Source organism: Dermacentor albipictus, chromosome 2 (genome assembly GCF_038994185.2).
Source record: "Dermacentor albipictus isolate Rhodes 1998 colony chromosome 2, USDA_Dalb.pri_finalv2, whole genome shotgun sequence".
NCBI lineage: Eukaryota > Metazoa > Arthropoda > Arachnida > Ixodida > Ixodidae > Dermacentor > Dermacentor albipictus.
The window spans coordinates 47,127,615-47,150,761 of record NC_091822.1 but is presented as its reverse complement, the minus strand read 5'-3'; the positions used below and the strand labels follow the sequence as shown (position 1 = coordinate 47,150,761).

The 23,147-nt window shown below is 45.6% G+C and overlaps 1 protein-coding gene across 1 annotated transcript in view; it reads right to left on the bottom strand.

The window, feature by feature from the left end:
• LOC139055401 (3-oxoacyl-[acyl-carrier-protein] reductase FabG-like) overlaps window positions 1–5,589 on the bottom strand; it is a 41,792-nt gene extending 36,203 nt beyond the window's left edge. The window contains exons 1-2 of the mRNA XM_070532857.1: window positions 5,478–5,589; window positions 3,445–3,587 (exon numbers count right to left, since the gene is read on the bottom strand). Coding sequence (XP_070388958.1) covers window positions 3,445–3,587; window positions 5,478–5,529 — 195 coding nt within the window. The 5' untranslated portion in view covers window positions 5,530–5,589. The remainder of the gene's footprint in view (window positions 1–3,444; window positions 3,588–5,477) is intronic.
• Window positions 5,590–23,147: the final 17,558 nt, after the last annotated feature.

Below are 23,147 nucleotides of genomic sequence, written 5' to 3'. Positions count from 1 at the left end.
GCAACGTCGCAAATGTTTCAAAGATTTCACGTGGTCGACCGTTTCGGTATAGACGCAGAACCTTTGCGTCTTGAAGCACTGGCTTGGCAGCGGCAATTGGCACAGTGGATGGCGAGATTGCTGCCATTCTTGCTTTGACTCTACGCATGTTCTCGCAACCGGTCGTTTAGACACCATCCGGTCTGCCCGAAATAGGCTTTTTTCCACATGTGGTGCAGATTTCGTAGACAGCTTCCTTGCTGCGCTGCATAGGGCGCGAGGTGTGATTCTTACAGAAGGTGCCGTTGTGGGATTGACTAGCGTTCACTTTTATGCATAAGGAGCCTAGCTTGTTGAGGGTTGAGAAGACAACACGAACCACCTGGACACCCGGCTGATATTTTGTTCCCGTGGGAAATGTGATGCACGTATGGGATAATAGCTAGTTTTCATTTGTCGAGTTCAGGCCGTGCCTTATCCCTGGCGGTTCTGATTTCTTGAACAGGTACTTCTGCCAGTGAACGAAATAAGTCTTCCTGGTAGTCGCTTGCTCTAAGACACTGGATTTCGCTGTTAAAACTTCTGTGAGTTTGATGATAGCAGGAGCGGGTAAGGGAATTATTGAGGGCTCCTAGTGCAATGACACGCTGAACAGGTCCGACGAACCGACGTGCAGGGAAGCAGGTGCTTCTTGGAGCGGGGGGGGGGGGGGGTGAGTATTTCCAGCAAATGTGGCTGCTGCTGAGGAGGAGCTTGAGGTCAAGAATGCGGATAACTCCTTCTATCGGCAGTTTCTTAGTGAAGGTGATGCCTTCGAAAATGGACTGGAAACACACTAGAGTAAGCCGTACTTGCAGTGCAAGCATGCGCCACCCATCTTAATTACTTTCTTCCTTCGCAGCCTGCTGAGAGCGTTAATCAAAGCACCCAGTGGTGAGGCGTCGGTGGGCCCTACAGTAGGACAAATACATCTATTCCATTCAGCAAAAAAGAGGAAACAGATGAGCATTTACACACTCTATCTTGTTTTCAAAATTCCGCGATTTCTGGTCCATCGTCGCACTACAATGGCGTAGAAGAAAAATGATTTGTGGGCTCCTTCTGGTTATCCATTTTCAAAGCTTATGTGACACGTTCAATGGCGTACACATATAATTTCAGCAAGTACCTTTACTCCGGACTGTTTTGCAAGTGCTGTGTGCTGATATTCCGCATTACTCCAGTCTCAACAGCTGTGAAACCTCCGCCAGGCCATCAAGCGTACGATACTCTATCATTACTGGCTGTTTCCATAGACAAACCATGGCACAATGGTCTGACGCAGCAATACCATTGAAGGACACCCAGGGTAATATACTCAGTAACGTGTGAATTATATAATGGAGGCAGTTTCTTACCGTGGACACTATAAATGATGGTGCCACGCACACGGATAGTTCACAAGCAGATTGTTTCTTCGGGACACAATGGAAAAAGTGTGAACGCGTTGGTGGATGGCGGCATGCTGCTAACGGCTTATGTTGCCGTGGTGAGTGGTCACAACACCTTGACCCGTGTTTATTGAACAAATACAAGAGAAATCATAGAGGCAGTTTTGGTTTAGCTGAAAATATTTCGCCATTGGGGACGTATGCTATCCACATATGAAGACTTAACAACTGATTCACCACTAAGTGGTCCACGTGCTCCTCAAATCTCCTACGAATCAATCGCAGCTTTGTCACAGTGGTGTTCAGGTAAAGTAACCCTACATCTCTTCCCGAAGAAGAATAGATAGGTAGTCCTGAGATGCATTGATTACTTGCGCACGTTATAGGTGTTTCAAAAACTGATTCATGAAATAATGGAAGAAAAATTGCACGCTGTGGCGCTATAACGTACAACTATTCCAAACTTGTCTATTCCAATTCTGCAATCAGCCGTCAACGATTGGTCAAAAACTTTTTTGGGCCAACCTCATTTCACGTGTCTATCACGCGACGTCACGAAATCTGGGATAGCTCCCCATCTGATATGACGTGTACACACTTATTATGCATGATTTGACCGAACAAAAGCAATATGTAGTCCTTTCTGATTCGACACTTTTTCGCCGTTAGCCCTCGGCTATTGGTGAAAAGTTTTCGCGCTGCACCTACTTCATCTGCCTATCACGCGACGTCAGAAAACCACAAAAAGGCGACACGTCAACGTGACGTGCACGCGTTAAAGATGCATTAATATGCCGAACAAAACTGAATTTTCTTCTGAATAGCCGCAGGCTGCCCGTTCGGAAAGGAATAAAAGATGGTTGCCACCGGACGCTCAGGCACGGGCTACTCGCACCTGCCGGAAAGCATGGGTTTATTTGCGTATAATAAAGCCTATTGAGTGGCCATGTAACGTTTTCGAGCACTTTCGGCACGTTTACAATCTCCTTCTGCCAACGCTTCTTTGCTGAGGATCCATTTTAGCCTTATTAATAAGCTTCCGTTGCATGCCGCCACGATTTTCGCCCAGCCACTGCAAGCTAAGTAAGGGAAAGTGGACCAATCGGAGACGCCGGCGCCGTCCTCTTCGTTCGCCTAGCTATTATCAGTGCGCTGACTCGACCCCATCGACACATTTTCCATTTAAGCGTGCTCCTCACCTCCTGGCAGGCAATTACAAACGAAAAACCGCTCAACGTAGGCAATGTGGTTCGTTCTCAAAGCAAAGAAAAGTGACCTATAAACTAAGAGAATGTTCCATTGGTCGGTTCAGACAGCCCTGCGGGTGACCGCCCGATGCTTGCGTCGGCGGTTTCGCGAATTTGACGTCAGGAGGTTGGAATAAAAGCACCTCGGAATAGTTTTACGTTATAGGGCCTCTGGAAGCTTACTATGGAATGGGACAGTGATTTCACAAGCAACAAAGAGGCAGCAAGACAAAAAGGACACTGGTTTGAACATAAGATGGCTGTCCTGCTTCCTTTCTCTTGTTATACGTGCTGCAAATGCGCAATATCTTCCTGAAAACAATTTATTAAAAGGCACTATCGCGGCTTGATCATTTGCGTGAGACACAACGACAACCACAGGACTGCAGACCAATTCGTTCGCCCCTACCAAGGACGTGTAGGTAGGCAGCGCAGCATTACGTAGCTTCTGGGTTTCTATTTTTATTGCACTGACAATTGTCCGAACACTTTATAAAACGCAAGTTGCCTGAAATTGCCACTGATCTTAGCGCGAGTCATAATCCTCCGTGAACGTAGTCGCTCATTCTAGAGTGTACTTCACGCGTGCCTAAGATTGAAGGTCGAAAGAGGGTTGTCACCATGACTCATGCAAAGCTCAATTTTGGCCTTCGGCAGATGGCCCTTGACGGCACTCATCGCTGCTTCGCTTTAGCAGGAGGACGATGGCTTGTAATGGTGATAATTACCACACACTTACTTAGCAATAAAGTGAACCAGGATGCCTTCATAATGAATCAGCAACCTACTTCCACTCCGCGATCGCTGTTCCCCACGCACTGTGCTGCAACGCCGTCCAAAGCCGTCGCGTTCCTCGCAGTGATCGAAAGAGAGCGGCAGCCAAGGCTGACGAAGTGCGTAGCCGTTGCCTTGCCGATTCCAGAAGATGCACCTGTGATGCGAGCGAAGAAAAAGAGCACTCAAAGTCGTTCTGAAACATAAGGTGTACAAGAAGTATAGGTAGGAGTAATGGTACTGTCATATTTTCCTTTCGAACATATTTACATGGCAGAAGAGTACACAAAAAGATATACCAGAGTGTGGTGCAGAAAGGAGCGCTCTTTGTATGAAACATATTAACGTGTGTTAAGTCGTTAAAAAGTACCTAATCGCTAAGCAAACACATTCGATGCAATTACATAACCTTCATTTTGGACTGCTAGTACGATATGTTGTGGGGAGCTCATTAGGAAGTAGATGAATATCTTTGAATAATAGTCTCAAATTGGGCAAGCAAGTACTGATGTCTGTGTCCGATTTCTATTTTTCGCCTTGTGCCTCGCTATAACGGCATCTTCTAACAGATACCTATAAAACTTTTTTTTGAATGTCCTATTCAACGCAACGTTTTTTCCAAGACACGGCGACCGGGTCTTGAGAAGCACCTCTACGGATTCGCCGACCTCGAATATTCGTGTTGAGAGTTTTATTTCGAGAACTTGAAATAAGTCCACTTGGGCTAAATAAGTACCACGTGACGAGGCACTCGGGTACTGCGTTGTCGCTTGCGTCCTCAAACGTGCTCCGAGCAAATTGGTGCCACTACACGTAGATATCTAATAATCAGCTATAAGCAACGGTGACACCGATTAAATACGACATGCTTCGCATAACATTTTTTGAATTGCATGCTCACGTGGCACGGCCATAGGACATAGCGCTATGACGCTTGTGCCTGCTCACAGAGAGAGCGCGACGTTTTTAAAATTAAGAGAGTGCTGGGTTGCGGCGGGTAATGGCGACCTAGATCGTAGATGTTATGTCGGGGTCGCCATTTTATTTATTGTTAACCTTATCTGCGTCGCTTCTCTCTGCGTCGAATTTTTGTGTGTCATGCAATGTTTGGTCATGCAAAATAGTGTAGCTTTAGGCTGGCAGAAAATCGCGCTGCAAAGTTTGAGGTATTATGCGTTTTATTTGGAGTTTGAAGACATTTGCGTCACAAAAGCTACAGTTATGCAATGAAGTCAGCGAAATATTGAATAATGAGATCACAAGTTCACCCTTGCGTGCATCGCACTTCGTCGAAATCTTTCTACCACTGAGCAGCATAAGCTTCGCTAAATATAACAAAAAGCAGATGACCAACTGCGCAGTCAAAATACTTCATTGCTATCACATATCGTGTACAGGCTTTCTTGAAGTGGATCCGTGTTATTTAAAACACCCTGAGTAAAGCATAAATTGAGCAAGCACACGTTCAGGCTGCCGTCAGAGCACATGGCGCACAGATGAGTTGTCGTTTATCGGCCAATATCGTGCCCCCGTGGCAGGTATTCATGATTACAAAATGCGGAGTGGCATTTATTCGACATATACATGTAGGCATGCCGTACTATCTTTCAATATCTCGTGATGGAGCATAGTTATGATGGCGTGCATAGCGATCGGTTGTGTCTGCGTATAATTATGCACACTGAAAGAGCTCTCTTTACCAACCAAAAAAGCACGATGGCAAATTTAGAAAATGTTGCATTGCAGAACACACACAAGAGGAAGCGCTGCTCGTATGTAAATTGTGCCACTCTACGCTTGCGCACAGCTGTGGAGTGTTCGTCAGTCTTGAGCACCCCCATCAAATTGATTTCGCAATCTCCCCATTTCCGGCTTAGCACACTGCTTCTATAGTCACCGAATACTGAATGATAGAATATTTTCATTGAGTTATGCCCACGAAGGCTTTATATATCGTTATATATCGAACCATATCGTTAGAAATGGTCGGAGTAGTAGAACCTGCTCAGACAAGAAAGGGCATTTCGTAAATTCAGAAATCACATACCAGTGATGAGTGCAACTTTGCCACGCATATTGGGCATTGAGACAGCATTCATTAGTAGGTCGAGAGCAGCTGCAGGTGGTTCCAACGTAGAGCAGTTTTTCTGCTGACGCAGCCTTTGTTGGCGAGCAGGTGCGTCAGCAACGAGGCGGTTCCTTTATGGAGGAAAACGCTTGCTTGCTACCACGCCCCCTGGGATTGAAATCAGAAAGCTTCCCTTTCGTTATAAAAAGGGGAGAAAAAAAAGAAAACCGATTTGGCTGTTTTTCCTGCTCATGGTAGTGGTCAAAACTGGCTTGAGCTTTCGACCTAATATTTTACTGGCTTTAGCGTTTTAGACTTGTTTTCTCCGTGGTCAGGTCGCTTTCTAGCAGGTTACACAGCGAACTATGTTGCAGTTATAGTACTGACGCACACGTACACACTGCAGCCTACAAGGCAGCAACAGGACGTGTATATCATTGCAATCATGGAGAAAAGTAAAACCTTACTAGGGTAAAATTTTACTTTTCTGATACAGGCGGCTTCGGGTTTTCTATTTTTTGAACTCTGCAAACTTCACTTCCATTTCAAAGTTGCTATTGCATGTTCACACAAATAAATTTCTTTTGCGGCGCAGTAGAAGATGATGCCGCTTGAGAATGGGAATTTGTCGCACTTGGGTCATCGCACACCAAATGCCCAAGAAATGGGCATCGTCCATCTCGGCTTTTATTTTTTTAAAAGCGTATTGTTATTTCTTCTCTTGCAGAGAGCAGTTATCGCAAACAATTTTTTATGAAAAGGGTTTACTCGTGTGCCGCGTTTTCAAAGTTATCGGATGAGCATAGAAACGAAGTCAGGAGAAAAAGAAACATTACATAAAAGTTGTTCCGCTGTGATACGCTGCACAACTTTGCCCTTAAATACGCAGGATTCCGCAGTATTTTATAGCGCCCATTAGAAACTTCAGTAGAGAAGCGTTCCTTAAGAGTCCCCATTTCGAGAAAAATTCGTTAAACTGATATATTCTTAGCTGAGAACAGTACGATTTATTGTATTGACTTCAATTGACTGATCTATCGACCTGTATTACAGCAAATAATTTACTTCCTGCAAAAGAAATTACTTCCTAAAAGAAATCTACATTATATGCTTTTTTGGGCAACCTAAGTTACCACAGGAGCTGTGACTGCTAGTTGGTCAAGGGGACAGTGAAAGTAGTAACGGATACGTTTGCAAGCATGTAGAATTGAAGGTTGTTCATCGTGGAAGTACAGCGCATTCTAGTAGCCCAGACGGGAACGGAATAATATACAGTCTAGACACTCAGCGGACCACTCAATTTAAAATCATGCAGATTACACATACAATTTCACACACATCTCGACCAGAGACACGAAGTGAACTTGGACGATGAATGCGTCCCTCGACAGGGGCGGGGGGGGGGGAGGTGTTGAGAAAGTACTGGCTATAAGCACCCTGCACCCGCCAGGACTTCGACCGTTGCTCTGCGAAGTGAGGCGCTCGTGGTCATTTTACTGTCCGCGTCGGGAACGCTACATGGGCGCTCCGCGCAACGGCCGGGCAACGACGGCAGCGGACGAAGCTAACGACGGCAGTGAGCTGTGACACATGTCGATAGCGGTTGGTTTCCGGGCTTTGCACGGCACTGAGCTTTTTGTCCGAATATATATGTCCCCAATGGTTCATTATCTTAAGAAGGAGGCCGAGTCTGTCGAGGTTGGAAGCCCCTCCATTCCTCAAACACGGATAAATGGCCAAACAACACATACGCGTACCGGCACACGGCCCAGGCTTCTTGCGTTTGCCGTGACTCACGAGTAATGGCGGTTTGAACCTACAAGACGTGCGCCAGTAAGCGCCCGCTTGGCCCTTGGGATGTGCTCATCCGCGCCGCGTGAACTGCGTGCCCTCCTGTCGGCACATGCTCCATTTCTTGCATTGATGAAAAAAAAAATGTTTTGACGCCATAACCAGAAGCTTTGTTTACATGCGTGCGACAGCGGGGTTTCGCTTTGCCGGTACGCTTTCACCTGCATGGTTGCTGAGGTATTCATTATGAAAGCAGGCTGGTTCACTTTATGGATCATTCAGGAGTGGTAAGATTCGGAAATTCAAGCCATTGCGGTCCTTCTAAACTAACAGTCGCGATGATTGCCAACAAGCGCCACCTGCCGAAGGCAAACGTTGAGCTTTACACGAGCTGCAGTGACAACCCTCTTTTTTGCATTCAAGCTCAGATACGCGTGAAGTACCGTACAGAATGACCGACTACGTTGGCCGACAGTTACGACCCGCCCTGGGATTTGCAGAAGTTTCGGCAATGTGCGTTGTCTAAAGAGCTCTGACCATTGTTAGCGCAATAAAAAGAAGAATCCAGAAGCTTCATAACGTAGCGCTGCCTAACTACAAATAATGTGTTGAAATAAAACAGAAACATGAAAATGATATATTTTTTGCCGCTGCTGTGCAATACCTCTGGGATCGGCGCACATCTGGCCGCGTTTCTGCCAGAATACTAGTCTTCATCATAGCGTTCGCCGCCAGCCTTTCCCGAGAAACATTACGGTCACATAAGCTGCAGCTACCGGGAAGCGTGAGAAGCGGTCAGGGATTTTTGAATTGAAATTGAAATTCAATCCGAAGCAAAGAAATGTTACGAGGAGAACAGGTAAAAAATCTATAAAAACAGCTTGAACAGTTCTGACCTCCCAGCATACAGAGCGGCAAAGTGGCGTGCGGCGAAGGCGATACACATATATGCAGAGTTTGACTGATCTTCAAGCAAAAATAGAAAACCAAGCAAGCGAAGAAAACAGGGCAGGACAAAAAAAAGAAAAAAAAAAGATATCATTACTATACAAACATGGCACCCAATCGCATTGATGAAATTGTTGGTATGTCGTTATTTGTTTCCCTCAAAATGTGATTTATAACCGTCGGCAATGAACATTTTAACGTTTGTCTCCCGAAGTTTGTTCGGCAGGTGGTGGCGTACCAGGGTTCCAAATATCGTAGGTTATAGGTAGTGGTGTTGTTCTGCAATGGGGTCAGGTTAGTAGAAGCAACATTATATTTTAATATTTTTAGTTTATAAAGGCGGCATACTTTGTAGCTGTATAATGATGTATTAGGAAAAGTGTCGTGCTTTATGAATAGGTTTGCAGCATGGGAACGATACGGAACTTTGTATGTCAGGCATAAGAACTTTTTCTGCAATGTTAACACTTTGCTAAGGTCTGCAGCTGTTCCTGTGGACAGCCGGAAACATAGCTTCAAACTATGCCTCTATGTAAACATAGAGGCATAGTTTAGTCTAGCAGTCTAGTTTAGTAGAAGAAAATAACGAATTACATAAAAGTACGTTACCTGATGTAGGGAAATAATAGCAGTGGCGGTGAATGATGCCAACAGTCCTTGATAATTGGTTAACCACATACTTCACGTGTTCATCACATGTCATATTTTCTGCAAATTATACACCTAATGATTGAATTGACTTTGCTTTTTCGATATTGGTGTTGTTTAACACAATGTGCGGCAATTGGATTTGTCTGTGACGGGGGTGAAATAATACAGCTTTTATTTGTGACGGTTAAGTGCTTAAGTTAGGGTGGAGCCCATGTGTGGAGCACATGGAGCCCATTTATTTATTTTAGACAACGCACTATTAGGTTCATTAGCAAAATTTTCGAAAGAATTGTTTGAAATGAATAAACTGGTGTCATCCGCATAGATCATTTACTGGCGTTATGTGGCGTCCCACTCTTAAAGGCGAAGCCCGTAAGCGTCCTGCAAATATTTTAATTTCTTTTTTCGCAACTAGCCAAAATTTATGTTATGATGTCTGCACAATGGCACGGACGTCATCACCAAGTGCCATTGTCCCTGTGTTTTTGCACCAAACATGGGTCAGAGTGCTGGGCCACTTGCCAAGGCAAAAATAAGCCGAATAGCAGTCTACGACCAACCATATGTGCCGCAACGCACGTGTTCACATTTTTCTATCTGTACCCTGAAGATACAAACTGCTGAAGAAGAGCCCGTGTGCGTGGCACAACCGGGCATAGTGTCCACGTTAGAAAACTGCGCTGTGTAGGTGATTCCCGTATCACATAGAACACAACTCTGGGCGTCCTTCAAAGCAGTTACTGCTGCTAGAAGGCCGTTGTCCCATGGTTTCACGGCGCAAACATTCAGAAATGATACAACAGCGTACGGTTGAGGGTCTGGCAGAAGCTCCACAGCTGTTGTAAATGGAGCGCTGCGGAAAATCAGGGCACATCACTTGCAAAACAACCCAGAATAAGTGTACGTGTTCAAGCTACATTGTAGCCTCGTTAAATGTTACACTTGGCCATTTCGAAGGAACCACCAGTAGGAGCGCACAAATAATTTTTCCATTTCTCTGTAACAGGGCTACCATGAAGCAAACTTGCAGATATATTAAAGCAGTATAGAATACAGAACGTGAATGACCATTTTCACCCGTTTTGTAGAATATCGCAAAAAGTCGCATATGAGAGATGTGTTGTGGATGCCGTGGTGGGTGTCACCGGCCCTAGAGGAGGACTAGCCTACCTGTTCTGGAATGATATTTATTTGGGAAATAAATCGTGGGACAGAGCAAATAGGCGTTACTATGTGTTTTTTGTGTGTGCGTGTCTGTGTGTGCTTGCTTTATGGTTTTCAGAAGCTAGCCAAAACACTGTTAATCAAGCCTTTGCACCATCACTGCCAAGCCTGTAAAAATTTAACTTTACGGAGAAAGTTGAAGGTAGAACGGTCGCCATGGACACTTTCTCCTAAATGAAAGACGGAGTTCCGTGGAACGTACAGTCTTTAAAAATGAATATCCCAAGAACGGAAAAAGGTGAGCTCCGAAGTTGTGATAGCAGGAAAGCTCGGATTTGCTGAAAAAGAAACAGCGATTCTGTAAACCGTAAATTCTCTAAATTGAGCTCCATTCATGCAATTGCACTACATGCCATTAGTTCGACATTGCACGAACGGGGCTATGAATTGTGGAGAGACCATGGTAAAGAAATGTATACACATAAAAAGACAAAAAGAGTGAGAAGAAAAATATAAAGACCATTGTTTTCATTCATCTTGTGTCCATATTTTCTATGGCTGCATTTCCGTATATGAATCAATGTGAAGTTGCTCAGCTTTCTGTTGCTTCATATCAACAGGTGAAAATACTGTCTGCAATATTTCAATATTTTGTGAACAATAATTCTGGTGTTTATCTCTAGCCAACAGGAAACGTGTTTGGTTCATTGAAATAAGTTTAGTTCGATGGACTAATCGAGTTGTACATACAACACTGACACCTTTCAATATTTCAGATATAGTAGTAGCAGTAAAATTACTTGTACGTTTGTGTTGATCTCTACTAAAGCCAATTTACTGCAAAGACAGACATAGCTTGAAACAGGGCAGAAATTAATGCACATCGCAGGACATATAACCCACTGAAGATGCTGTGGTTGCCCGTTTCCTCCTTGTGTCAATGTCTTCTGCACTGTTCCATTGCGCGATGTCTTCTGCACTGTTTCATCCTGGTGCACTAGTGTTCTGTATATGACATGTACAAAACATGCGTACAATCTCGTGCAAACGACTCAACAAGCCAATGAAGTTTGAATAAAACTGAATGTTTATTATACTTTACCAAAAAAGAGAACTCGCATGTATAGACACTAGAAATAGACTGACTAGCGAAAAGATTGATTGACTGCAGATGCCTTCTGCTTTTCTTCAAGAAAGAAACAAACACCATTCGACCAAGACTCTTCAATTATTACCCCCATTAGCAACACTTTTACTCTGATAGATAAAATAAAAAGGATTTCTAATTAAGAAATGGTATTACAAGTGCTCTTGTCAAAACAAATAGTTCAGACTCAGCCTTCTTGGTACATGTTCATAGCCTTATGACATGAAAAGGTTCCGATAAAAAGGACCAAGGTCAATAGACAGTTTGCTTGAAACAGGCAAAGATTTTACGCGCACATTATCGCATTCAGAAATAACACTTTCTGCATTTAGGTAGTGCTTTCATGACCGCCATACTGGGGACTATAGCTTTCCTGTTTCACTGCTCCAATAGCCCCTTGCAGATTTAACTGTTCCCTGAAACAATGAGACCCTCTTGAAAAAAAGCTTGAACCACTCCTGTTGTACAATTACGACGCAGAAGAAGCAAGCCAAAGGTATGGTCAGGATGGCAAGTTGATAGAGCAGTAAAAATACGTAGAGAGCATACCTTGCACCAAAACAGCTCCGGCTTTCACATATAGTTTGTTGTGTCACGGAAATATCAACATGTCCTCCCCATCTTCTTCAAAAGTTTTAAGTTTGTGCTTTGTTTACCTAAATGTTGCCGTTTTGTCACTCTGTGCTTCTTGAAGTAACCTATAGTATATTTTGACGTAAAGGAAAGGAACCTCAAGTCTTCGTCGACGCCACAGGTGACAGGTGCCGGCGGTACCCTTTATTCTGTCCATACCTCGACTTGAAATTCCATAACGAAACAATTAATGTAACACGCTTTTTTTTCCAGATTCAATTGCTTCATGTGAATATGCCTGATTTCGGGAATGTTTGAACAAAATCAAGCCTCTCAAGCATCTCCTAAAATACAGCTAATTTACTAACATTTCGAAACATGAGTGCTTCTCGTTAATTTTTAGAGCCAATGAGGCCAAAGCTATTTCCCCAAATTTCCGAAACTTTCATGGCAAAAGGATGGCCGAATCCCGTGCATGGAACATTGGATTATATGTGCAATGTTGCGTTTTCAAACTTTTCTAGGTCATATGGCAGCGGGGATCCTCCATGGTAATTAGTCTGAATTGATATTATTCGCCTGCAGTCTGCGAGAAAATATTTATAGAGCCGTAGCCACAACACTTTTTCTTTGGGATTCAACCAAAATGAGGTTTCAACAAAATCCAGAAAAGGACTGCTTCCATTTGAACAATCGCCTGTATATTTTTTTGTGGTGACATTCTTTTCTAGAAAAACTAAGGTTAATTTTATTGTCGTCAGGCTCAGGCACCCAAACAGCTTCTTTTCATCTAAATTCGTCCCGCTGAATTTATCTGAGCATGCCCTACCATCTGGGGTGCACATTTTGCCCCTTCAAAGGACTGCAAGAAGACATTAGGTATGTTTTTAGGGCAAGAGAGCAACGGAATTTGTTACTTAAGACAATTACAGGAGTCCTGGATGAAAAGATTATAGAAGAAAAATTCGTCGGAACAGTTATGGCACGCACTTCTGTCACTGCGTTGTGCTAACGCAATCTGAGGACTACTAAACAACGATCGAGCAACAGAATATTATAGGCATGATACGTAGAGAAATATGCAGTCGATGGCGCGAAAAACTATGCACCGTGACGAAGTTAGGAAATCTGCTGGCATAGGATGGGAGTCAGTTGGCGCAAACCAGACATAATTGTTATTGCTGGGAAACGTCTTCGTTCAAGTGTGGACGTGGTGTATGAGAAAGAGCACTGATGCTTTGTTTTCTCTTCCTGTCCTGCATAGTGTCTTTGCACTGACCAGCTCAAGCTACATGGTAACGAGAACTAAGCTGACATATTTCTTAAAAGAAGTAAAACTTTGCGTGGTGTCGTATTCATTCATGTTGCCCTAAAAGCTGCAACCCCGGAAATTAATTTTGCCATGATACCAAGGCATATGTTAGCTTTTAGTGCTCTGAAGACTAGCGGCCTGATGAAGACAAGCCTTTTGCACAAATGTTGAGTCTACAGAAATCCGTGGTTCGACAACTGTTGTAATATTCGTTGGTGCCAAAAAACTTCCCGCCTAATGTTCTGAACGTATTATACACATATATAGCAAATTATGACATTTACTAAAGAAACCAAAACCTTTAATAGATCTTACCAATACAGTATTAGTGTACTGACAGGTCAAACTGCTCCTCAAAAATGCACGTGTCCTTTCTGGGAGAATAAAATAAATGTTGGGCTTGCAGTGACAGCACTAACCCACGCAAACTCAAGTTTCAAACAGAACTTCCCAAAACACGAGGCGTTCTAGCTAGATGCAGTCTACCCACTTAACCATTAAGTAGAAATTCAATGACGGAATGGGTATTCATGGAGCCTCAACTTTTATATCTGAAATTAGTGCTGCAATACAAACATGCCAGGACACATAATCAAAATGAAAATTCTCAGTAATACTGTATTTTCTAGCTACCACAGTTCACACCTTGCGAAGTACAACAAGTGGCTGTCTAACTGACAGCCAGAAGGTCGAAAGTTCCGAGTCCTTTCCGGTAAATGCCTAACCATACCCCTAACTGTAACAAGCCATAGAGAGGTCGATTTCAAACAACACGCTGTCAATAAAACAGTTCGGAAATACTACCGGGCAAGTTCAACAAATAAACGATTTCGAATTCATCTTCAAATAAGACTACGCATGTTAATTCTCTTGATATTACGCGAAAGACGGGCAGGAAAGAATATCGAAATTAGTCACCATTGTGATTTGTAAAACAATATACTGTCACGTGGTAGTGACGGTAAAGAACACAGTAGTAATACGGTGAAAGACAGAACTAGCTTTTATTGGGCGAACCTGGGCCCACAAAGAGAGGCTACTATTAAAGCACAACGATAGAGGCGAACACATTCGGCGATCGTCGGAAATCTGATCAGCGAGTCGAGCACGTCGGCTTTTATAGATCAGTCGTCGAATAACCGCTGGGACCCGCGTGTCTTCCACAAAGTTCCACACTATTCTCGTCGCGCATACATGCAATCAGATTACACAAGTTGCGGAGGAAGACAGCGGATGGCACCATCGATAACACTCCAGAAATTTCTTTTACATGCAGGCACGTCCTGCGCTGTGCGATAACATTTGTTAGGGGGTGAGAAGTGGTCGCCCGATAAAGATAAATAAGTGCACGTGTCATTACCTCCCTCTTAAAAGGCATCTTCCCGATTCTACAAATACAAAAGAGCGAAACACAAAAGGAGACTTATTAAACAAAAGTGACAAAACAACGAAAAGAAACAAAGTCCAAAGGTCAGTTAGGCGAAGTCGCAAAGTTCATTAACGCTGGTAGTACGGCTTGAGTCGCACAACGTGGACTATTTTTCAGGTCGTGAGCGGCGCCGCTGTGATAGCGAAATGCCGTCTGGCACGACCTCATACTGCAGTGCGCCAATACGTCGGATGATCTTGTACGGTCCGAAATAGCGACGCAAAACCTTCTCGCTCAGTCCTCGTCAGCGTATAGGGGCACAAACCCAAACACGGTCACCGGGCTGGTACTCGACGAGGCGTCTTCGGAGGTTGTAGTGTCGGCTGTCGGTACGCTGCTGATCCTTTATCCGTAGGCGGGTGAGCTGTCGGCCTTCTTCGACGTGCTGGAGACAGGTCGCGACGTCAAGATACTCTTCGTCGGTGACGTGAGGCAGCATGGCGTCGGGAGACGTCGTCGGGTTCCTGCCGTAAACCACCTTAAGCGGCGTGATCTGTGTTGTTTCTTGCACCGCCGTGCTGTAAACAAAGGATACGTACGGCAGGACCGCGTCCCAAGTATTGTGCTCGACGTCGGCCTACATTACTAGCATGTTGGTGAGGGTCTTGTTCAGGCACTCCGTGAGACCATTCGTCTGCCGGTGGTAGGCAGTTGTCCTCCTGTGGCTTGTATGGCTGTACTGCAGAATGGCTTGGGTGAGCTGTGCTGTAAGCTCTGCTCCTCTGTCGGTGATGAGGACTTCTGGGGCACCATGTCGCAGCAGAATGTTCTCGACGAAACATTTTGGCACTTCGGCTGCGCTGCCCTTCGGTAGAACTTTAGTTTCAGCGAAGCGGGTGAGATAGTCTGTCGCTACGACGATCCACTTATCTCCGGATGTTGACGCTGGAAACGGTCCCAACAAATCCATCCCGATCTGCTGAAATGGTCGAAAAGGAGGTTTGATCGGCTGTAGTAATCCTGCTGGCCTTGTCGGTGGTGTCTTGCGTCGCTGACAGTCTCGGCATGTCTTGACGTAATGGGCGACGTCGGCGGTCAAACGCGGCCAGTAATGCCTTTGCTGTGTTCTCGACAGCGTTCGGGAGAATCAAAGGTGCACAGCGGTTGGATCGTCATGTCGGGCGTACACTACTTCTGGACGCAGCGCTGACGGAACAACGAGGTAGCTGGCGCGGACTGGTGAGAAGTTCTTCTTCACGAGTAGATGGTTTTGTAATGTGAACGAAGACAATCCGCGCTTAAATGCCCTAGGTACTACGACGGTGTTTCTTCCAAATACTCGACGAGGCCTTTTAGCTCCAGCTCTACTCGTTGCTGTTTAGTGAAAGCTTCTCCGCTCATTATTACGAGGAAGGCGTCGTCATCCTCGTCGTCTTCCGGCGGGTGATCGAAGGGGGCGCGTGATAGGCAGTAGGTGTCTGAGTGCTTTCGGCCGGACTTGTACATTACCGTGACGTCATATTCGTGCAGTCTGAGGCTCCACATCGCCAGCCGCCCCTAAAGGGTCCTTTAACTTAGCTGGCCCACACAACGCGTGATGGTCGCTGGTGACTTTCAATGGCCTGTCATATAGGTAAGGGCGGAATTTCGCTGTATCCCAAATGATGGCGAGGCATTCCTTTTCAGTCGTAGAATAATTGCTTTCCGCTTTTGACAGCGACCGGCTAGCATAAGATATCACCCGTTCATGCCCGTCTTTCTTCTGGAATAGGACGGCACCGAGGCCTAGGCTACTATTGTCAGTGTGGATTTTGGTATCGGCGTCTTCGTCGAAATGTGCAAGTACCGGCGGTGACTGCATGCGTCGTTTTAGTTCTTGAAATGCGTCGGCCTGCGGCGTTCGCCACTTGAACTCTACCCCAGATTTGGTTAGATGCGTGCGCGGCTCAGCGATGTGTGAAAAGTCCTTGACAAAGCGCCTGAAGTAAGCACACAAGCCAATAAATCTACGCACTGCCTTCTTGTCGATGGGCTGCGGGAACTTTGCGATGGCAGCTGTTTTCTGCGGGTCGGGGCGTACTGCGTATTTGCTGATGACGTGGCCTATTAACCAAAGCTTATCGTAAGCGAAGCGGCACTTTTCTGGCTTCAGAGTGAGCCCTGATGATTTGATGGCCTCTACTACTGTCGCAAGCCGCCTAAGGTGATCGTCGAAATTTCCGGCGAAGACGACGACGTCACCCAACTAAACAAGACAGGTCTGCCACTTCAATCATGCTAACACCGTGTCCATGACGCACTGGAACGTTGCAGGTGCAGTGCACAGTTCGAATGGCATGACCTTGAACTCGTAGAGGCCGTCTGGCGTGATGAAAGCAGTCTTTTCGCAATCTCGCTCTTCGACTTCTATTTGCAGTCGTCAGACTTGAAGTTCATCGACAAGAAGTATATAGCATTGCAGAGCTGATCCAATGCGTCGTCTATCCGTGGAAGGGGGTATACGTTTATCTTCGTGATCTTGTTCAGTCGACGATAATCGACGCAGAAACGTAGGGTTCCATCCTTTTTCTTCACCAGTCCAACAGGAGATGCCCACGGGCTTTTCGACGGCTGGATGATGTCGTCGCGGGGTATTTCGTCGACTTTTTGCCTAATAGCTTCACGTTCTCGCGTCGAAACTCGTTAAGGGCTCTGGCAGAGCGGTTGAACGCACTCTTCGGGTATTATGCGGTGCTTTGCGACTGGTGCTTGTCAAATCCTCGATGACGTCGAAAAGCAGTCCTTTTATCGTCGGAGAAGACTTCTGAGTCGTTGGTGCTTGCTCATGGGGAGACTTGGATTTACGTCGAAGTCTGGTTCGGGAACTATGGGCGTCGGCGTAGATGCGGCAGAACTGGAGAGAACAAACACATTACTGGTTTACAGAATTTCCTCGATGTACGCGATTGCAGTGCCCTTGTTGATGTGTTTGAACTCCTGGCTGAAATGTGTCAGCAACACTTTAGTTTTTTCTTCGTGTAGTCGAGCGATCCCTCTCGAGACGCAAATTCCACGGTCTAGCGGTAGACGTTGGTCACCCTCCATGACGCCTTCTACGTCGGCAGGTGTTTTGGTGTCGACGGAAGTGACAATGCTAGAGCGAGGCGGGATGCTGACTTGACTTTTGAGCACGCTTATGGCATGGTGACTACGAGAGCTCTCCGGCGGTATCGCCGGAGAGCTCTCGTAAGAGTTTAAGATAGAGACCATAAGGTTTCCTTGCATTTGTTTCAAGCAGCATCTCTTTCTATTCATATTAGCGTGATATTTACTGACAATCATGGCATCAAGTTTTTACTTATTTGCAGTTTTCTGGTGCAACGGGAACACGACAGACGTGGAAGTTAAGGACGCATCTTTATAAAATGCTCTAAACGGTCACTCAAGCCAGAACACTTGTTCTCATACAAAACCACTGCCGCTACGTTGTTTTCTACCTTAATGTATACCTTACCTTAAGTAAAACATTCTCTGCTTCTATTAAAGCGATAACGTTGCAAAATTCATTCTAATGTCACCAACAGGGAATGCGGTCCCCGACCACGCATGCGCTGATCTGATCTGTTAAATGACACGTTCATTCAGGCTCGCATGTTATTCCGCCTCCGGAAATACGTCCTAAAGATATACCCCTCAGTTGATTCCATGCTATTAAGTAGTAACGATAATAAATCAATCTTAGCTAAATTGGAATTAAACTCATCACGTGACAATGATGGATGTGACATTAAGTTTTCACACAATACTAGTGAGAAAAGTTTGCTTAGACAATATGCCATTGCACGGAATGACCGCGGCGATGCTCTCGCCTCATCGGGTGGTGCGGTCATAATACTAAACAAAATTGTAGCAAGCCAGCAAATACAACTTCAAATGACCTTTGAGGCACTAGCTGTCCAAGCACTGCTGTTTTATAAGCTGGTCGCGATCACTTCCTGCTACATCTCTCCTAGCCGTCAACTTCACAGAACTGAATTTCAGAGCCTCATCGGTGAACTTTCCGAGCCCTGTAAAGTCGTTCGAGACGTAAATGCCTATAGCACCCTGGGGGCAGACTCCCATTGTGATGAGAGAGGCCGCCTAATTGGAAATTTTCTTCTTCTTTCTCGGGTGCATACTTAGTTAATGCGCAAGGACCTACATTCTATAGCGTTGCAAATAAGACATTCACCTCCATAGACACAAGCATAGTATCAGGTACACTCATGCCGTACCTAAAGTGGAATATCATGAGGAACCTTTGCGGAAGTGATCTCTTTCCGATCGTTTCAATCTAAGAAGAGAAGTTGAATACTTCTCACAATTTACCAGATGCAAAGTTGATTCAGGTGATTGGACGTGGTTTCGGGAGTTCATGCAGTTGCACTGAGATCAAGTTCATGCGCTCACTATTGATGATGCAATGTCCTATGTAAGAGATTTATACCTGAGGCCGCATCAGCTTTTATACCACCGATTAGAGGTTCTTCTTCCAAGCGGCGCATTTCCTGCTGGTATGAGGAATGCCAAGAAGCACCTAAGCAGTGAAAGAAGGTGTGGCCTCTCGTTCGTACCTATAGAGGCGCGAAATGAGTCCGCTATAGACAGACGCGCGCAGAAAGAAGAGAACGAACTTTGAGAGCAACCGGTGAGCAGTCGAGTGGCGGTGAAACTGAAACTTTATTGTACGTGCCTTCCACGCCGAGGAGGCTGGCGCCGCGAACATAAACATCCGCTCGCTGTGCAGACGCTCACGGCGGCGGCGGTGGAATCGGATCCTCTACAGTGCCTATATTACTTGAGAAATCCTTGTAAGCGTCAAACATATTAGGCAGCAAGGAACTGTGAAGAGAGAGAAAACTGGAAAAAAAACATCTTCAGCATACATTCTTACAGAGGAAAGGCAAGGAAGAAGCCGAGGTGCGGACGTCCCTCACACCGGCTCTGTCGTTTTTGAATGTTTGTGCAGCCGTCTTTGCCACCATCACGGATTCAAGCGCATCACTGGATTTGTGAAGTCACCGGGAATTCGCGGACACCTTTCTTTAAGGTGGGACTTCCATTTTTGGACTTTTACTGGCCTTTCTTGGCGCAAGACCTAAGTAGGCCTACTGGCCCCGCCGGGCCGCGATGGCGGGCACGCGCATGGAAGATGAAGACGCTACCGGATTACAAGAGAATGAAGAAGATCTAGGGTGGCAAATTGTGACAAGCCGAAAATTTCGCTCCACCACAAGGATTGCTGGCGATGGGAAAACATCGCCGCAGAGCTAGCAAGAGCAAGGCAACAGCAGCAAGAACAAGGGACCTACAACCACTATGTTCAGAAATCGGATTGTCAAGGCATCAAGGATGCCCCAATTGCCCGAGGAGCACAGCAAGATCGTCATCCGTCCACGAGGAGGTCTCAACTTGAGCAAAGTGAGCACCACAGTGATAGGCATGGCGATTATTGAAGCATCGGGCCTCACTCCGCAGCAAGCCCGAGAGGATGTCGTTTGCCCTAACTTCACGCAAAACATCGTGGTGGTTAGTACACCAGACCCCAGTCATGCTGCCAGGTATGTGCGAATCAGGTCAATAGTTATAGTGGAAACCGAATATGAAGTGAACGCCTACGAGACAGCTCCGCATACCACGTGTAAAGGGGTGATTCGGAGAGTTGACCTCAGAGACAATCAGGCCACGATAACGCAGAACATTGTGCATGACTTTAACCCACTGGCATTGGCAGCCAAACGTATTAAATCCACGGGCTCGGTCATTGTTCTGTTTGATGGGCTCAAGGTGCCCAATTATGTCAGATACGGGTCGACCCTTGTAAGGTGTTACCTGTATAGGAAGCAGTTTGATGTCTGCTATGCTTGCGGAAAGATTGGACATCGATCAGATGTATGTCCAACACCGGACATGGTACAGTGCAGAGGATGTGGAACTCAAAACCCGGAGGACAATCACATGTGTGTGCCTAACTGCAAATTCTGTGGAGGGGACCACCCAACTGGGGACAAGACTTGCCGACAGCGGTACCAAATTCCATACGTGGTGCGAATTCGACGATGAGAACGCAACAGATCTGCATCGGGGGCGACACCACCTCAGCTGCAATGGGATGCCCAAACGGGCACCAGGGGGCGCACGCGCTCAAAGAGCCCCACAAGGTCAAGACGCCGCTCGCCGTCGAAGGGCACAAGCCGCTCCAGATCACGTGAAGTGCAGGTGCGCTTCGAAGGAGGAGGGCAGACGCCTGGCGACAAGACGACATCTGGAACAACCTGGGCCGACAAAGTGAAAGGTACTGTGAGGACCGCGGAGAGCGGTGCGGGGCGGCCGGTCTGAGATAATGATGCCAGGGTAGAACAGCTAATTAAAGAAGTAACGTATCTGAGAAAGGCAAATGAAGAACTTACTAAGCAGGTTGTAGAACATCGCAAGAACTCGCAGACTAGCTCCACAGAAGTAGCAATAGCCAAACCGGTGAATAATGACAACAGTCAGGATGAAGAAAACACACCAGCTCCAAAGAAGCGGGCAATAAGTCCAGTAGAAACGACAGTGTGCTCTGCTTTGGAAGAGATCAAGGAGGCGATTAAACAACTTAGAGATGCCATAGACAAAACTACCTTCAAAGTTGATAAGTTATGGAAATGGAGACTGACGGCTGAAAAGAGGCTTACCAAAGTAGAACCGCTAGGTGAGGACGACGAATACTTACCCTCAGAAGCAGAAAGCGTCAGATCACTCCCTGGCGCGTCGGGGGGTTCTACGAAGCGTACTCTAGCGGGTAGCAGTAAGGCGGGTTCTATAAGCAATGGCTAGCAGGGGGAGCTTTGCCGTGTGGCAATGGAATTGCCGAGGATTTTATCACAAAAAAGCACCTCTCATGCAGTTTATAAAAAACTCTGCAGACAAACCGAAAATAATTATGCTGCAGGAAACCTTGGCGGATGACATTAGCCTCTCCGGATACAAAGCGACATGCAGGGGCAAAGAGCCGGGTAGGGGGCTAGCCACGCTCGTAGATAAGAAAATACCTTACATAGAACATGATTTTCACCTTGGACTAAACAAATTAGAATACATACTTGTGGAAATAATTTTGAAAAGGTATAGAAGGAAACCGCAAAGCCTCTTTTGTCTTAATGTTTATAGCAGCCCTAGCGACATGAAACAGAGTTTCAGGGCACTTCTTAATAAGACTATGGCTATTACTAAGCACGCTCCACTCATTATTAGAGGAGATTTCAACGCCCCACATCAAACATGGGGATATCGCTGGAATACTAAGAAAGGGGATGGACCCTGGCACCTAGCTACAGATCTTAATCTCTCCCTCATCACAAACCCAGCTTATCCCACTAGGTGTGGTACATCTACATGCAGGGACTCCACCCCAGACCTTACTTTTGTATCAAATTTAGCGAACGCTGGCTGGAATAACTCCAATATTGAGCTGGGTAGCGATCATTACATATTGCAAATACTATTGGAAACACCAAGTAATGAGATAAAGCATTTTACCTACATTGACTGGGATCTTTTCCGGAAAGCAAGGAAAAGCAGAGCTGAGACAGAGACAGGAGAAAAGAAAACACTCCAAACTTGGACCACTCAGCTCAGGGAAGATGTAAAGGCGGCAACGAAGAATATTACCACAGATGAGGATATCGAAATCATGGACAGTAGGATGGCGCACTTGATTGAAGCCAAACAATCTATGTTAAAAAGATGGAAAACACAACGTCTGAACAGGAGACTCAGGAAGCGCATATCATTGTTGAATAGGGAGATTGAAGAACACTCCAGAAATTTACAGAAACAACAATGGGATGAGCTTTGCAATTCCATAGATGGTCGAATGAGACGTGGTGGAAATTGGAATTTACTTAGACATTTGCTTCATGAGAATGACACGAAATCTAATAGGAGAACAGCAGTAGCACGACTTGTCCATCGTGAGAGTCAGGACACAACGGAGGAGGCCATTCTGGATCGGCTTGCAGCTAAGTATTTACCGCTTAAGGATAGCAATGAGAGTACAGACCCGCCTGAATATACAGGTGAAGACTGTAAGCCTATGGATCAAGACTTCACAGAAAGCGAAGTTCGCGCAACCCTGTACGACCTCAACAGTAGATCTGCTGCCGGTCCAGATGGCATTTCCAATAGGCTGTTGAAAAATTTGGACGATGAATCTATAACATATTTAACAGAGTATTTCAACGAACTCTGGAAAAATGGTGATTATCCAAAGGAATGGAGAATTGCTAACACAATTCTTATTCCCAAACCAGGCAAGCAACTAAATCTAGATAACCTAAGACCCATATCGTTAACATCATGTCTGGGCAAAACCATGGAGCATGTCATACTCAATAGACTTACTAAGTATGTAGAAAACAGAAATCTTCTTCCGCATAACCTGATCGGTTTCCGTCCTGGACTTCCGACTCAAGATGCAATGCTTTTAATCAAACATCATCTTATTCTTGCTAGCCCGCTGCATACTAGAGCTCTTCTAGGCCTCGATGTAGAAAAGGCCTTTGATCGCATCAAGCACAGGACCATATTGGACATCCTCTCGGAGATGGGATTGGGTAAACGATTGCACAATATAGTTAAAGCCTTTCTCGGTGGCCGTTCTGCTTGTCTCAGGTTAGGCGAACTCCAATCGAT